This window comes from Corylus avellana, chromosome 6 (genome assembly GCF_965113065.1).
Source record: "Corylus avellana chromosome 6, dhCorAvel1.hap1.2, whole genome shotgun sequence".
NCBI lineage: Eukaryota > Viridiplantae > Streptophyta > Magnoliopsida > Fagales > Betulaceae > Corylus > Corylus avellana.
The window spans coordinates 25,558,534-25,574,456 of record NC_142495.1 but is presented as its reverse complement, the minus strand read 5'-3'; the positions used below and the strand labels follow the sequence as shown (position 1 = coordinate 25,574,456).

Below are 15,923 nucleotides of genomic sequence, written 5' to 3'. Positions count from 1 at the left end.
CTGTCGCAAAAGACTAACTTAACTACTGATCGACGGACTCCGGTTTGTCGGTCTGAAGAGTATTGTTGTAACAATATCCAACATGTATATCAATAAAACTTCCGAATGTTGGTTCATTTTGAAGGGGAGATCTCAATGCACACTAAAAGTTAATTTGCAGCAAGGAGGTCTTAAACATTTATAAGCTGGATTGGCAGATAAAAATTTTAGAAGAAAAAAAAAAAAATCCATTATAAGAACTTCTTATTCTCTAAACAATGACTTGGCAATCCTAGTAACATTTTCTTGGGTAAAACCAAACTTGTTGAATGTGTCTAAATAAGCCCCACTAGCTCCAAATTCCTCCACCCCAATCACCACCCCTTGTCCTCCCACATACTCCCTCCAACCCATCAGCGACCCGCCGACACGCTTGGAAACTCTCGCCGGCAATACATGAAACAAGTGAAACCGCACCCTCACTCGCCTCCCTTCTTTCCTCAACTGTCTTGGCGCACCCCTCACAAAGGCATAGCTCAGATCCGATACCAATCAATATTATTTCCGGCAAATATTTTCCAGAATTATCACTAACAATGTATCCACCTCTTTCAACTCCACTTGCTGTAGTTCCTTCCAAGTGTGCTGCCACTTTTTGCCTTGATAATGCCATAAGACTAGGAACATCTCTATTTGCAACAGGCAACAGCCACTTTGTAAGCTCCGGCAGTCTCGTTGCCAACGGGCAGCCTAAAAACTAGAAGCCGTGGCACCGCTCGAAGGCCGGCAAGTTGTTCCACCGGCTGGTGAGTCGGGCCATCTTCTCCAAGACCAATTGAGTCATGAGTCATGATATAGATGACTCCAGCATGACTTAATGCGGAGAGTAAGATCGAGTTCTTCACGTGTAGCCGGAAAGTGTAAGGAAAGTGGCTGCAAATGGTATCAGACCGCATCCGTACGTGCCATATTGCAAGACCATTAGAAATTCCAGCCATGGCGTGCTCACGAACTCCATACCTGATGTTGCGGCCCCATGGGGAGTTGGGTTGGCTGAAGTCTTTGTACTCATGTAGATAAGCTTTGTTTGAGCTTGCAAGGTCTGCACTTCCACCAATTAGTCCTGAAAGAACTTTGGCAAGCTGGTTTAAGCACTTCTCCGAGTAGCCACGAGTAGCATCCACTGACTCTGATGCTGACCACTTCTGTTGATCACAACATAACACATTGTGTCATTGTTAGTACATTTTATTTACTTTGGACATTTGTCTTTTTAATATTAATTCTAGGTTTCATCTATTTAGGCTATTTGAGAACAATGAAAAACTTCAATAATTGCTTATATAGGGAGATCGAGGATAAAAGGCAAATGTTTTAGGTCAAAGTCGATGAGAATTAAAACACTCGGTGACGGGTCTCGGTCGACCAAGGCTCAAACTCGGTCAATTGAGCACTTAGGGCTTCACAATTTTTATACGATATATATCAGCACCTCGATCGATTGAACATTGACCAAGACTTTGACCAAGTGTATTGGGTTTTAGTATTGGAGTTAGATGCTTCTTCAACCATATTTTGATCCCGACTCAACCCTAAGCCTAAAGCTTACAACGTACAATCTGTATTTTGACACTGAATTTTGCCAAAGACAATTAACTTTTCTCTTGTAAAGTTGTGAATCAATTACCGGCAATGAGCTTTCCCAGCCATGAACTAGTCCACCGTTAAGAAGAATTTTAAATTCTGCAGCCTCTTCTGGGTATTTACTTTGGTAATAGTTAAGCTTAGAGTACCACTCCTTCTCCATTCTTTCTCCATGGCCTGTTTGAATTTGCATCTCCCTGTGACAGTAAAATGGGCACTTAAATCTTTTTCCCCTAGTCTAAATCATCCTAATTTCGATAGTTAATAACCCCCGCACCTGTAAACCATAGGAATAACATGGAATGGCTCTTGATCGGTCACTCCAATCAACTTTCTGTCTCATTCTTCTCACATCATCTTTGGTGAAGGTACCATGATGAGCTTTTGATGTTCCTTCCTTCTCAGACAATTTCCCTATCACAGTCTTCACCTGGAGAGGGAAAATAAAAATGAAAAAGAGAGGAAAAAAAAATCAAATGAGCTGAATAGATTAGATTAAGGCTACAAATTAGTTTACAGGAAATTTCTTACAAACCAACCTCTAACAATAACATGCGTCTTTAATACGTGAAAAACACGTTTTTCTAATATCATGTATTTTAATAGCTTAAAAGATGCGTCAATTTTTAAGGCAAACTAGGTTGGAGAAAGATACATGTATCTGTTAACATGTAAAAATCACATATTTACTTTTTTAATAGTATATTTCTTATATGCTAGAAGCACATGTTTACTTTTTTAATAGCATTAATAAGAGGAGTAATGCTACCAACTTTCTACTCAAATTTCATCGGGTGGAAAAGATTTTCCTTTCAAAAAGTGGAGTAATGCTATGGGAGTGATCTCCTGTCCACTTTTTTATAAAGGAAAAAACTTTCTATCCAATTTCACCCGATTGAAAAGTTGGTTCATAGCATTACTATAATAAGAAAGTGTGTACTTCTCACATACTCAAAAAAGACATTTCACTTTTTAAAGGCCGAATTATGGGAGTTCCAACAACTAATTAAGTTTGTAAAAACCAACCTCTAAAAAAGTGAAATGTGTCTTAACGCGTGAGAAGTACATGTTCTTTTAATATCATGTGCTTCTCATGTGTCTTTTTAATTTTTAATTTTTTTTTAGGGAAAATCAATTTGATTTCATTAATAGTGGTCAAGAGCATAAAAGCTTTTACAATCACAAAACATACAGTTCTGCAAGATCATAGCCGAATCTAAAAGATTACACGTCAAAAAATCTAAAATATAACAGATCTTACAATGAAAAACCAATTTATGACATCAAACATCCACTATCCCAACCCGATCTTTAGATTATAGAACAGATCTGCTAACGCAGACTCCTTCCAGAAGCACATGAAGCCATTTTTCAGGTATGAGCAAAATACTCACACCCAAACCATTTTTCACTCAACCCGAAAGCTAGAAGCATTATTCACATCATCAACCCAACGGCTAGGACCATAAAGTAACAACAATAACAACAACAACGAAAAATAAAAACAAAAATCCTCACAAGCAGTAGTGGGGAAGCACAACATCATCATAAATATCCCTTCGGAAGACATGCATTAGTTGAAGAAAATGATCATATTTAAGTTTGAAGAGACTAGATCTGGATCTTGATCTAAATCTAAATCTATAAACTAGATCTAAAGCAACCTGCCAGAAACAGAGATCGTTGGAGCCTATAGAGAAGACGCTGAGCACTGCTACCATAAAAGGGGAACAGGGAAGATCTAGATTTAGATCTAAATCTTCCCTCCTCTTAAAGTTGTTCTTAGTGTTATTTAGATGAAAAGAGAGAGAGGCTTTCTGTTTATATCATGTGTCTTTTTAATAACATTATTAAGAAAGCATATGTTTTGTCATTGTTAAGCCACGTATCACTTTTTAAAGGTCGATGGTGAATTAATCCACATTGATGATGCCGAGATGCAGTAAACAAAACATGATTTGTATACTCGGGCATGCGCGTACTGACCATGAAATCCAAATTGGTGATGCTGAGATGAAGTAAACAAAACATGATTTAATTTGTGTAGTGGGGCATGCGTGTACAGACCCTGATCAAAGTTGGTTTCTGATTTTCAGTGAAAGCATAGGAGAGTGCATCCTTGAACGAATCCATACTGTGGTGTATGTTCTCCACTGTGACTGTATTCCAACCAAGAGCCTTGAATCGTGCAGACATATCTTCAGAAAATGCCAAATTTGTGTGTCCATCGATCAATGGTATTATGATTATCATCATAAATTAGTGTTTGTTAAGCTTCCAGTGAGCAGCCAAGGATGCAGCTTCATGAGATATGCCTTCCATGGCACAACCATCACCCATTATGCAATATCTGCATCAATAAATCGGCAAACTCTCAATAAGGACAACATATATTAATGATATTCAACTTCTTCTTAATTTTTTCCTAACTAAATTTTAATTTTTTTTTTTTTCTAAACTCAAAATTTTTTACTTAATTTCAGATATTATATGGGTTGAGACTCCCTTATAATTTCTTGTTGAGGGAGACTTATATATACGGAAGATAAAGTATTATATATTAATGTGTTAATTAAATATTGTTTAAACTTACCATTTCCCATATATGGCTCTAGGTTTTTAGAATAATTGATTTAACAGTAACATCATTGGCTAAAGTAAACTACCTTATTAACTAATCATGAATAGTACTCTTAACCATACAACTGATTATTGGAAAATATTTTCTAATCATCTTTGAATCAACAATATTAAACGAAATCTACTCTTAGCACTTCATAATATTTATTAGTTTTGATCATAGGGTATATTTCTTTTTTATATATATACTTAACTTAAAATGAGTTGTATGGAATCAGAGACGGAGGGAGGGGGGGACTGGCTGGGGCCATGGTCCTCCCTCACTTCCTCAAAAAAGATATTACCGATTATTCAAATTGCTATAGCTAGCTTTCAAAAAGTCTCTATAATTAATACACGTTTGCAATGACGTTGCTTACACACAGAGACAGAGGGAGGGGGGACTGGCTAGGGCCATGGTCCCCCCCCCCCCCCCCCCCACTTCCTCAAAAAAAATATTTTAAGAAGTAAAAAAAAAAAAAAAAAAAATTTATACTGGTCCCCCCCCTCTCCCAAAAAAAAAATTGATAGGTCCCGGTCCCCTCAACTCTCCTCTACCGGTTAGTTCTTACTTCTTAAATTAATCCTGGGGTTTTCTTTTAGTTAATTTTTCTATTGCTTGGCTTGGAAATTTGGCTAAGAATATGAAAAGTTGATTTTTTTTTTTCTTTTTTCTTTTTCCTTCATAGATTGGCTATCGGCTTGGAAACTTGGAAATTTATGTGTTTTTTTGTTGTTGTTATTTTCTTTATGTATATATGTAAATCTTGGATCTTGTCTCTGTGAGGATTTCTGGTTCTTGATTTGGTATGGCCGTATGAGAATTTTTGATGGGTTTTATTTTGATGGGTTTTTATAACTAATGCCATTAAGAAATCTCTAGTTTCTCTTTGAGGGAATTTTAGTAAGAAGCTAAAATTCCTAAAATTAAATAGGGGCTTTTGTGTGTAGTGAATTTCTATGCATAATTTAAGATCCGGGTTGTTAGATTAATGGGTTTAAAGCTTTAATTTCACTATTGTTTATAGTATGTACATAAACTTTAATTTGTACTGTATGAATTAAATTAGAGCTTTTAGTATGTGAACACTAGGATTGCTAATTGGATGTATTAATTACATTTAAAGCGTTAATTAACCCTAGACTTTTATGAGTTCAATGGAAATTGATGCCCATGGGGTTTAGGTTCAAATATGTCATAATATAATCATATTGATTATTGTATGTGAATATGAGTATTATAAATTTGGGGTAAGTTGCTTGATCATTGGAATAGGAAGAGAATAATAATTATAGGATTAAAGTGTAATGTTTAACTTAAAGTCTATGTGATGATTATGTTATTCATGTGAGTTTGTTCATTGTTAACCTACACATATTTTTTCTTTATTTTCTAAAAACTCAAAGTGATCATGTAAATTTATTTGTAAATGATGAAAAAGTCAAATACAATACTTGACTATTTCAAAAGACACAAAGTTTATTGGAGTTTGATCCTAGGTTATGTGTCACTTATGAGAATATCATGTTAATCGATGAGGTGCAAAATAACTCAACGCATATTGCACTTTATGAGGTTAGTACTCTAAGCTCAATTCCTAATTTAAGTGGTCTTGTAATTTGAATACTATGGTTATTAAATATTGAGAATATTGTTTGTTAGATTTTAAAGATTTAATTGGAGAGTATAACACAATTCTAAGCTCAATTCCTCATTGTATTTAAGTACCAGTGATTAGAAAAAGAAGAAAAAAAATAGAAAAAAGTACTAGTTCATTACACGCTGCAAAAAAATAATAATAATAAAAAAAAAGATAAAAAAAATTTGCTTAGATCGTCTCCCATAAAACTTCTTGCCTCCGTCCCTGTATGGAATTACGTTAAATATTTAAAAAATATTTTTTTACCTAACATTTGTGGCAAGAATTTACCTGTCGTGACTTCAACGCCATCTGTCACCACATTCTCCGGGTGACCTGGGGTTACGACTACCAAGCTGACACAACCTTTGTAGATCGATCTTCTAACTGGCATTTGAAATAGCTCAATATTGAGAATATAGGAATATTAATTAATTGTTGCAAAATTAATACATAATTGTTATAAGCATTAATATAAACACCATTTATACAATAATATACCTGAAGGAATTGAAACCCAGAGATATGAAGGCAAACATAGTGGAGCAAGCAAGCAAGCATGGCCAGGCCAGCACTTAAAACAAATCTGTCCTGGTTAAACCATTTAGGGTTTCCGGGCTTATATCTCATCACATGCCTGAACAAAACATACCCCAGTACTTCAGCCATTCCAACCGCCATCCCAGGGTGCCCAGCCGGTCTTGCCATGTTGCACCGAATCAACGACGAGCATTCTCACGTTGTCGACTCATCGCTTGTCGACTAATCTCTGAAACGATTCGTCGTCTGTATCCTTGTCTTGTACTTTGAGCTCTTCTTGCCAACAGAGCTTGTGGTCGTAGCTTGTAGCTGTATTGCTTTTGTTGTTGATTTGGTGGGACGAAGGAGAGGGAGGGATATTGGGTACTGCCAGAGATCGAAGGGAAGAGCTCGAGAGGGTGATCATGGAGCTTGGAGAGAAGATGGTTTGAGAGAGATCGAAGAAGGTGATCGAGCTGAGAAAAGGCTAATTAACATGCAGGTGGCGATATGAGTGTCACCTTGGGCTACACGTGCTGCGCGCGCATGCAGAGAGTGAAACCGTTGAGTTGGCACCACTTTTACCAAAACCGCCTTGCTCTTCACATGACGTCATAGGAAGCCTTTACACGTTACGAAGTAATTCCACGAGAATGTAATTAATAATTTAATATGATCGCTTATTCTGATTTGGACAAAAGATTTTAGTTTGAAAAAAATTTTCTCCAACCTAATTTAATTTTTTATGTCAAAGTTTTTCTTTAAATTGGGTTGAATAAATTTTCTTCCACCTAATCTATAAAAAATAAAAATAACATGTGTCCCTTGAACATGTGAGATGCACATGTTTTTTTAATAGCAGTGACAAAATTGGAATAAATTTTATTAAAAACTCATGTGCATCTCACATGTTATTAAAAAAATGAATACATGTCATTTTTATAGACTAATTTGAAGGAAATTCCTCCAATTTTTAATATTTTTAAGAGTTATTTATTGTCATTCTACTAACTTAGGAACCTAAACATTAATTTTTAAGAAACCCAAAGATGTTAAATGATACTTGTTACTTATTGAAATAGGTTGGAAGAAATTTTCTCAAAACTAAGAAATTTGTGTCCAATTGATTTTACCCTTGATAGTTAAGAAATTAATTATATGTTACCTTATATAATAAGAGACAGATTTGGAGAATTTTCTCTAACCTACTTCAATAAGTGCCAAGTGTTATATTTTACATGTTTTCTTGAATATTATGAAGAATCATTTATTGTCATTCTATTAATATAGGGAATAGGATCTTCTCCAGTTCATTTTGAACTAAAGAATATCCAGTTTATGGCCAAGATTTTTTCTTAAAAATCCTAAAGTCGTAAATAGGATACTTGTCCACTAACCAAAAATAATAATAAAATATTATTTTAGATTTTAAAAAATAAAAATTAAAATTAAAATAATAAAAAATTATAAAATATTTTAAAAAAACTAAGGGTAGCCGGCCAGCCCATAGGGGGTGGCCGGACCACCCCTATTGGCCTAGGGTGGCCGAAGCCACCCCATGGCCCAACGGGGTGGTCCGGCCACCCCCTAGGACCAAACTACCCATGGCCCACAGGGGTGGTCCGGCCACCCCCAATGGCCAAACTAAAAAAAAAATCGTTTGGCCCTAGGAGGTGGCCGGACCACCCCGTTGGTCCATGGGGTGGCTGCCCAGGCTAACAGGGGTGGTCCGGCCATCCTCAGTTTTTTTTTAAAAATATTTTCTAATTTGTTATTATTATTATTATTTTTAAATTTAAAATAATATTTTATTATTATTTTTGTCTGAAGCCAAAACCTCCTTGAGATCTTGGAATATATATATATATATATATATATATATATATATATATATCAAAACCTATAAAAGTTACAATCTTTCATGGGCATGTAGTAGTATTTAAGTAATGGTATAAGTTATTTTTGTGTTTCTTTAATGATGATGTGATTCTTAAAATTATCATTAGACTTGTGATTAATTATTATTAAATTTTAATTAAATAGTAATTTTAAAAATTACTTTTATTTTTTGAAGGACACAAGAGTACTAATATTACAAGAAGGACTTCAAGAAGATCAATGTATGTGCAAAGACACACAATTCATCAATTGTTTGGATTTAATTGTTGTTAAGATGCCGGTCTTGTAACCCTTTTTTTCGTTATTGAATAGAAAAAAAAAAAAAATTGGACACTGCGCCGACTGCGGGCATATGTAGGCCCACTTACTCTGCCATGGCGTACACGTCATGAGAAGTTGTCGACTTCCTCTTCGTGACTTGGTATGTCATGCATGCAGTTTTAAGACGTAGTTGACCAAGCCCAACATTCCAACCCCAACTTGACACGTCAACAATAGGTGGCCTCAAATTTCTATGCCATTCAACCGGTTTGCTTGTCGGCCAGTGTGAGTACGTACGCGCGTAATAATCAGCCGGCGTTGATGTGGGTTTATGGATTTAATAATTTATCAAATCACTTTCTAAGTTTAAAATGGATAGGAGTTTCTTTTAAAAGTCGCATTATTTACAATTTTCCTGAAAATAAAAAGGAGCTCTAAATTTTTTTTTTGAAAGAAATTCATTCTAATTTCATTGATAATAATCACGAGAATAAAGCTTTTACATCGCAAGAGCACAAAGCTCTGAAAATGTAAATTATAGCTAAAGCTATAAGGATACAACATCACCTAAAATCTCTGCTAACCTATGACTAGTTTTTAGTTGAAATAATAAATCTGCATAAGACAGACGCAATTCAATGCATAGGTAGCACAAATTCCTCCTTGACCCAAAAGCTAGGATGAAGTTCACGTCCACTATTTGAAGGTTTGGACTAAAATTCACATCCACGACCTAAAAGATCTAGACCAAAGTTTAGTTCACATCAAAGTAGACAGATCGAGTGGCCAAGCCTTATTACAAAACAGAAGCAAGAAAACCGAAATAAAACGTGGACGAAAAAAAGAAGCAGGGCCTTATTACAAGCAAATAACATGAATGAAATGCATATTTATTTATATGGTTGGAACAATTCAGAGATATTCAATTAAAATGGGTATGCTTGATAAATTCAATGTTGATCCATTAATTAATTAATTATTAAGGCCCATTATATTTTAGGTATTAATTCTTAATCAATGTTGAATATTTCAACCCAATATATTTGATGAATTATTATTTTGTAATTTAAACAATCATGCATCCTGGCCCGATCTTACGTTGTACGAGGCTTAACTGTTTACATTTGTAGCTTTATCTTTGACCTTTGATTTTTTTTTTTTTTTTCCTAATTATCTTTGACCTTTGATTATAGACCATATAATATGGTCCAGCTGGCTGTTTTCTATTCGTTGGTAGGCCTTGGGCTGAGGCTTCCCAGCAGGTTCTTGGAAAATCCTAACCGTCCAATTGACAATTCTGCGCGGGAAGGGAAACAGCTGCGTTGATGATAACGCGGCAAAGGTACCTGGACCACACGATTTGTTTTCTCATATGGTCGGGAATACCCTTAATTGGTACTTCGCAGCGCTATAATAATATTTATGGAATTTTTTGTAAGAATTTTGTCCAATAAAATTAATCTGAGTTTTATTCCAATAATTTATTCCTCGACAGGGATCCATTTGGCTTAATAATTTTAAGATGTCAACGTTTGATTTTTCAAAATATAGTTAAGCATTTGATAAAGAGTAATGTTACGTACCATTTTTTTACCTTCTTAAAATTCTTTTAAAGCTGATATAATTTTTAAAATTACTATTGAATTAAAATTCAAGACATTCTTAAACAAAACATTTTTTTTGCAATTTTATTTAAAAACATGCATTCGGTTAGCAAAATCACAAGACCAAATGCACTCTTAATGGAACATTATTTTAGAGGGGGAAAAAAAATCATACCCAAAAATTCAACATTTTGTCCGGTCATACTAACATGAGAATTTTTATTTATAAGATCTTCCAATAACAACGGGGATTTCATGTAATAAAATTGTCGTGTTGTAATCTTATTACATTATAACAGAGCAATCCTATGTAACCCTATATAAGAGCCTATTTGGGCTCGACCTGTTTGAATAAATATTCAGTCAAAAGTATACAAATGAGTAATTATTAACCGCTTATTGCGTAACTGCTTTGGCATATAGTTTGAAAAAATCATTAACCGACTAGGTAGATGCGGATCAAAGACTTTTATCACCCAAGCAATCCCTTTGTGAATATAGTTTAAATACAAAGTATTCTCTTTATATTTCCAATACTTAATAGTCTAGAAAGGACAATTATGTCAACTTTCTCCGTTCCAACCACCTTCGTCAGAGCGTTCAACGATCAACAGTGAACCAAGACTCAGCAAGCAATTCTCAACCTGCAAATTGCCATTTCTACCCAAACACGCGCACAATTTATATAATAAATAATAGTAATTTCATATATAATCTCTTATTCTTTTGTTTCTTTTTAAGGCTCAAATCAATCCACGATCTTCGTCTGCAAATCCATGCGTTTCTGAATTTTCAATTTTGTCTTTTTCGATCCCCAGCATTCACCATCCAATCCCAATCACTCGATTCAATCAAATTCCTCTAAGTTCGTGGCTTTAGCCGGAGCGACCCGAATGGGCCCGATGGAGGATCCGAAGGACTCGGTTCTGAGTCGACTCGTGGAGTCGGTGAAGGCGATCTCCGAGTTGCCCGAGTGCCGAAACGCGTGCAAGAAGATGTACGGAAACCTGGTGCGGAGAGTGAAGCTCCTGAGCCCTCTGTTCGAGGAGTTGAGGGACAGCGAAAAGGAGCTCGGGGAAGAGGAAGTCAAGGGCTTGGAATCGCTGAGAATCGCTCTGGATTCGGCTAAGGACGTTCTCGGGTCGGTCAACGGAGGGAGCAAGCTCTACCAGGTAGGGTTTTGGTCGAGTTTAGTTAGTTTCTGTTTGGTCGCTGAGAAAACGTACGAGCGTGTGTTTCTTTTTGTTCGCTTGGGATCAAATGGTGAAGAATTTGGAATTTGTGTTTTCTTATCAGATTGGATTTGGAATTTGCATGTTGAAAAATGAATTTCACAAAGCTGATTGTTTTTTTTTTGCAAGTAATTCTACTGTCTAATACAAATTAATATATCCATCAATACCGCAAGCTTTGAAGCTGCGAACTTTTACTGTGTCATTTGGCTTAATTTCTTTTCTTGTTTCCCAAACAAGTTAGTTGACAACGTCTCGCTTGTCACAGGCTTTGCAAAGGGAAAAGATTGCAGAGAAGTTTCACCAGGTGACAGAACAAATTGAAGTAGCTTTGAGTGAGATTCATTATGATACTCTTGATATATCTGAGGAGGTTCGCGAACAGGTAATTCTTCAAATCCTAATTATTTTGGAAGAGAATTAACTGCATACATCAAAATATTGACCATTGATGAAAGAAAGTTTTAAGAATAAGTGGGACATTTTTTGCTGATTTCCTTCAGATTGAACTAGTACATACTCAATTCAAAAGAGCCAAAGGAAGAAAAGACTCCCTTGATTTTCAACTGGACATGGATTTAGCCTTGGCACTGAAAGAAAAAGACCTTGACCCTGCCATACTTAAAAGACTTTCAGAAAAGCTGCATCTCAAGACTATCAATGATGTAAAGAAAGAGTCACTTGCATTCCATGAATTATTTATCTCGAGTAATGGAGATCCGGGGAACTGCTTTGAAGAAATGTCAACCTTGTTTAAGAAGATTAAGGAGTGGGTACTGGTGGCAAGTCCACAATTTGACACCTCTGAGGGTGAAAAGGGCTTGATTAAACACAGATCTCCTGTTATCCCAGATGATTTCAGATGCCCAATATCTCTTGAATTGATGAAAGATCCTGTGATTGTCTCTACTGGACAGGTATAACCTGGCAGCTGCCTTCACAATTTAAGTCCACAACTATTTATCTGTGTTGATAGCCATTATTAATGAACCTTTACTCTTCTCTTTTTACAGACTTATGAAAGGTCCTGCATTCAAAAATGGCTTGATGCGGGACATAAAACCTGTCCCAAGACACAACAGACTCTGTTGCACACAGCCCTAACACCTAACTACGTTTTGAAGAGTCTGATTGCTTTATGGTGTGAGAGCAATGGTGTTGAGCTACCAAAAAAGCAAGCGAGTTGTAGAAGCAAGAAATTCGGAAGCAAAGCTTCTGACTGTGATCGTGCTGCTGTTGAGGCCTTGCTGGAAAAACTTGCAAATGGGGATCCGGAACAGCAAAGAGCAGCTGCTGGTGAGCTCAGGTTGCTTGCAAAGAGGAATGCGGATAATCGAGTGTGTATCGCTGACGCAGGAGCCATACCACTTCTCGTAGAACTATTATCCTCTCTGGATCCCCGAGCCCAGGAGCATGCTGTTACAGCCCTTCTCAACCTTTCCATCAATGAGAGTAACAAGGGAACAATTGTAAATGCAGGAGCCATACCTGATATAGTAGATGTGTTGAGAAATGGCAGCATGGAAGCTAGAGAAAATGCAGCTGCAACTCTTTTCAGTTTATCGGTAATAGATGAGTACAAGGTGAAAATAGGGGCGGCAGGGGCTATCCCAGCTCTTATAACGTTGCTTTGTGAGGGGACCCCTAGAGGGAAAAAAGATGCTGCCACCGCTATTTTCAATCTTTCAATCTACCAGGGGAACAAGGCAAAGGCTGTAAAGGCTGGTATCGTGGGCCCACTAATGAGATTGTTGAAGGATGCTGGGGGTGGGATGGTGGATGAAGCACTAGCAATTATGGCCATTCTTGCTAGTCATCCTGAAGGGAAGACGGCAATTTCCCAGGCCGACCCAATTCCTGTTCTGGTGGAGGTTATTAGAACCGGTTCCCCACGCAATCGAGAGAATTCTGCTGCAGTACTGTGGTCTCTATGCACAGGTGATTTGGAGCAGTTGAAACTAGCAAGGGAGGTTGGTGCGGAAGAGGCACTGAAGGAACTCTCGGAGAACGGCACCGACAGGGCAAAGAGAAAAGCTGGAAATATTTTAGAGCTCCTTCAACGAATGGATGATGAGGAGGTGGATTCATAGAATCCCAAGTGTGCGTTTTAGAAGTATTTTACTGCTATTTTTCTGATGAAAGTATAGCTCCTCAATATGCTCAAGAAAGCAGGAAATCCATCTGAGTTGTCTAAGAATATATACTTCCATCAGTTCAGTGCTTGGCTTGGTGTTCATGCAGAAACAAGTATGCGTGTGGGCTGGGAGGTGGTGTTTAAGATGGGTTGTAGTTCATCCAATAGTTTGTATCCATGAAAAGTGAGAAAAATAATCGATTGTTCCACTTCCAAAATTTGACTAGCATTTTCAGGACTTGGTCTTTTGCAACAAGGGGCAGCATGACAATCAACGTTGATTTTCAGAAAATTTTCATGCCTTATACGGGTTTTGTAAGAGGAACTGGATTAACGAGGTACATTTGTAACTCTACCTGTCTTGCTTCATCAACTTTATCTGTTGTTGTATATGCTTTTCACAAAAAGAAAGAAAAAAAAAAAGTATCAGGTCTCATATCTATTCATGTGTAAATCAGAACTAAATATAAATGTTGCTGTATGTTATTGGCAATGTCTATTTATGTTACAGTGATAAAATTTATGGAGGTGAATTATTTCAAGGATTAGTGAAATATGTTCTTCAGTGAATTATTTCAAAGCTTTTTAGGATTTTATTTAAGGGAAAAATGTATAATTTGTCATGTGGCTTGAAGTTTTGACAAATAGCTCTCTAGGGTTTAAAAAGTGATGAAACACTCTTTGAGAGGTAAAGAAAAAAAAGAAAGAAAGAAAGAAAAAAAAAAAGGTCTCTGCTGTCACAAAAATTGTTAGAAAACATTAATGAACCACATCAGCACCAATCATAATGTGACATGTGTTATTTATGCAAAAAAAAAAAATAATAAATAAAAGTATTAAAAAATTAAGGGAGTAGTCGAGCCACCCATTGGGCTAAATGAGAGGTGGCCGAACCACTCCAAGGTTAATCACTTTTCATTTTCTTAGTAACCAATCGTTCTTCGTTTGCGGCGTTTAACAATACAAGAAACCAAGAGCTCAAAGTCCACTTTACAAACGACTTCTACAGCAATAAATCTGGCAATGACAAAGTCCATTCCAATTCCAACAGTTACAAAGAATTGTTAATGTTAAGTAGTGTGGCTGCCTTTATTTATATAGCAATAATTGTTATTGCTATTATAATAGACTTGTATGTATGTCACCCCCGAGATTAGTCGGAACGAAGTTTCAAATACCCGGTGCCAAATAAAAAAAAAAAAAGACTTGTATGTATGCCTTTATTTATATGGACGGAGAAGTCTCCTCCAAGAAGTAAGTGAGAAACGATCATAATTAAGAGAAATTTGAGTTCCATCATATTTTAGGTATTAGTTCTTTATCAATGGAAAATATTTCAACCGCAATCATCAAATTTTTTAGAAATATGAACAATCATGCGTCCGGACATGATCTTATGTTGTATGAGGCTTGTACTTCGGTTAATGGCAATAAATATTACCTTTTGTGGTTGTTACATTTGGCTATTTCCTATCCTCTTAAAATTTGATGTTATTAATGTATTTCTTTATTTTCAAAAATTGGTTGAACTTCTGTTTTGATTGAAAATTCAAAACCTTGCAAAGTCTTCATACGGTTCTTTTTCTCAAGGGATCGCTCATTGCGTTACTTATCTTCATACTCACCACCAAAATAGAATGGTTGAGAGCGCAAACATCATCATCTTATTAAAACCGGTCTTTCACTTTTTGCTCATAATTTTATTCCCCAATCTCATTAGGATGATGCTTTCATGCTAAGTGTTTTTTAATCAATCGCCTTCCCTCACCAATCGATTCACATAAATCTTCTTTTGAGTTGCTTTTCCAAATTTCACTTGATCTTTCCTTTTTATGTGTGTTTGATTCAGCTTGTTGGCCTCTCTTGTGCCCATACAATAAACACAAATTGGATTTTCGTTCCTAAACTAGTGTTTATGAGGCATAGTTCATCCAATATGTCTCAAACCTCTCAGACTTTGTTAAACCACACAAAATCAAACCTTAAATCACCAGAGTTCAAAGTTGCAAAGGAGGCTTGATAGAAGATTGGCTTGAATTCAAGAGCTACCACGGTAAGAAACAAACAAGTAGTTTGTTGGGTACACATCAGGTTTTTACTACAAATATTTTCCAAGTATAAACTAATTGTAATGTAATCTTCTATAGTAGAAAAGTTTGAAGGGATTTGGTCACCTCAAGATTGATTTTGCTGTTGAAATGTTCTTCAAAAAAATTTCATTTCTTTGATATCTTTATTGCTTTATTTGATTTTGGTGATTGTGTGGTTGCAATATTTTTATTGGTTTTGATTGTTGAAACCCACTTATTCCCCATTCTAGATCATGTTTAGGGTTGTTGGGTAAATTTCAATGTATATAAAAACTGAAGTCAATATCAATACATGTTGGTGA

The 15,923-nt window shown here is 36.1% G+C and overlaps 1 protein-coding gene and 1 pseudogene across 1 annotated transcript; one reads left to right on the top strand and one right to left on the bottom strand.

Annotated features, from left to right (window-relative positions):
• Positions 1 to 243: 243 nt before the first annotated feature.
• Positions 244 to 6,590, bottom strand: LOC132188055 (transketolase, chloroplastic-like; annotated as a pseudogene).
• Positions 6,591 to 10,723: 4,133 nt separating this feature from the next.
• On the top strand, positions 10,724 to 14,079 carry PUB14 (plant U-box 14). The gene is made up of 5 exons (XM_059601399.2): positions 10,724 to 10,863; positions 10,984 to 11,337; positions 11,666 to 11,782; positions 11,901 to 12,314; positions 12,411 to 14,079. The coding sequence occupies exons 2-5, from the start codon at positions 11,059 to 11,061 to the stop codon at positions 13,485 to 13,487; spliced, it is 1,887 nt and encodes a 628-aa protein (XP_059457382.2). The 5' UTR covers positions 10,724 to 10,863; positions 10,984 to 11,058; the 3' UTR covers positions 13,488 to 14,079.
• Positions 14,080 to 15,923: the final 1,844 nt, after the last annotated feature.

Bases quoted from the DNA above. Each gene is read 5' to 3' on its own strand.
- PUB14 (XM_059601399.2), top strand. From the start codon at position 11,059: ATGGGCCCGATGGAGGATCCGAAGGACTCGGTTCTGAGTCGACTCGTG. The intron at 11,338-11,665 runs GTAGGGTTTTGG...CGCTTGTCACAG, and splicing joins GAGGGAGCAAGCTCTACCAG to GCTTTGCAAAGGGAAAAGAT. The intron at 12,315-12,410 runs GTATAACCTGGC...CTCTTTTTACAG, and splicing joins TGATTGTCTCTACTGGACAG to ACTTATGAAAGGTCCTGCAT.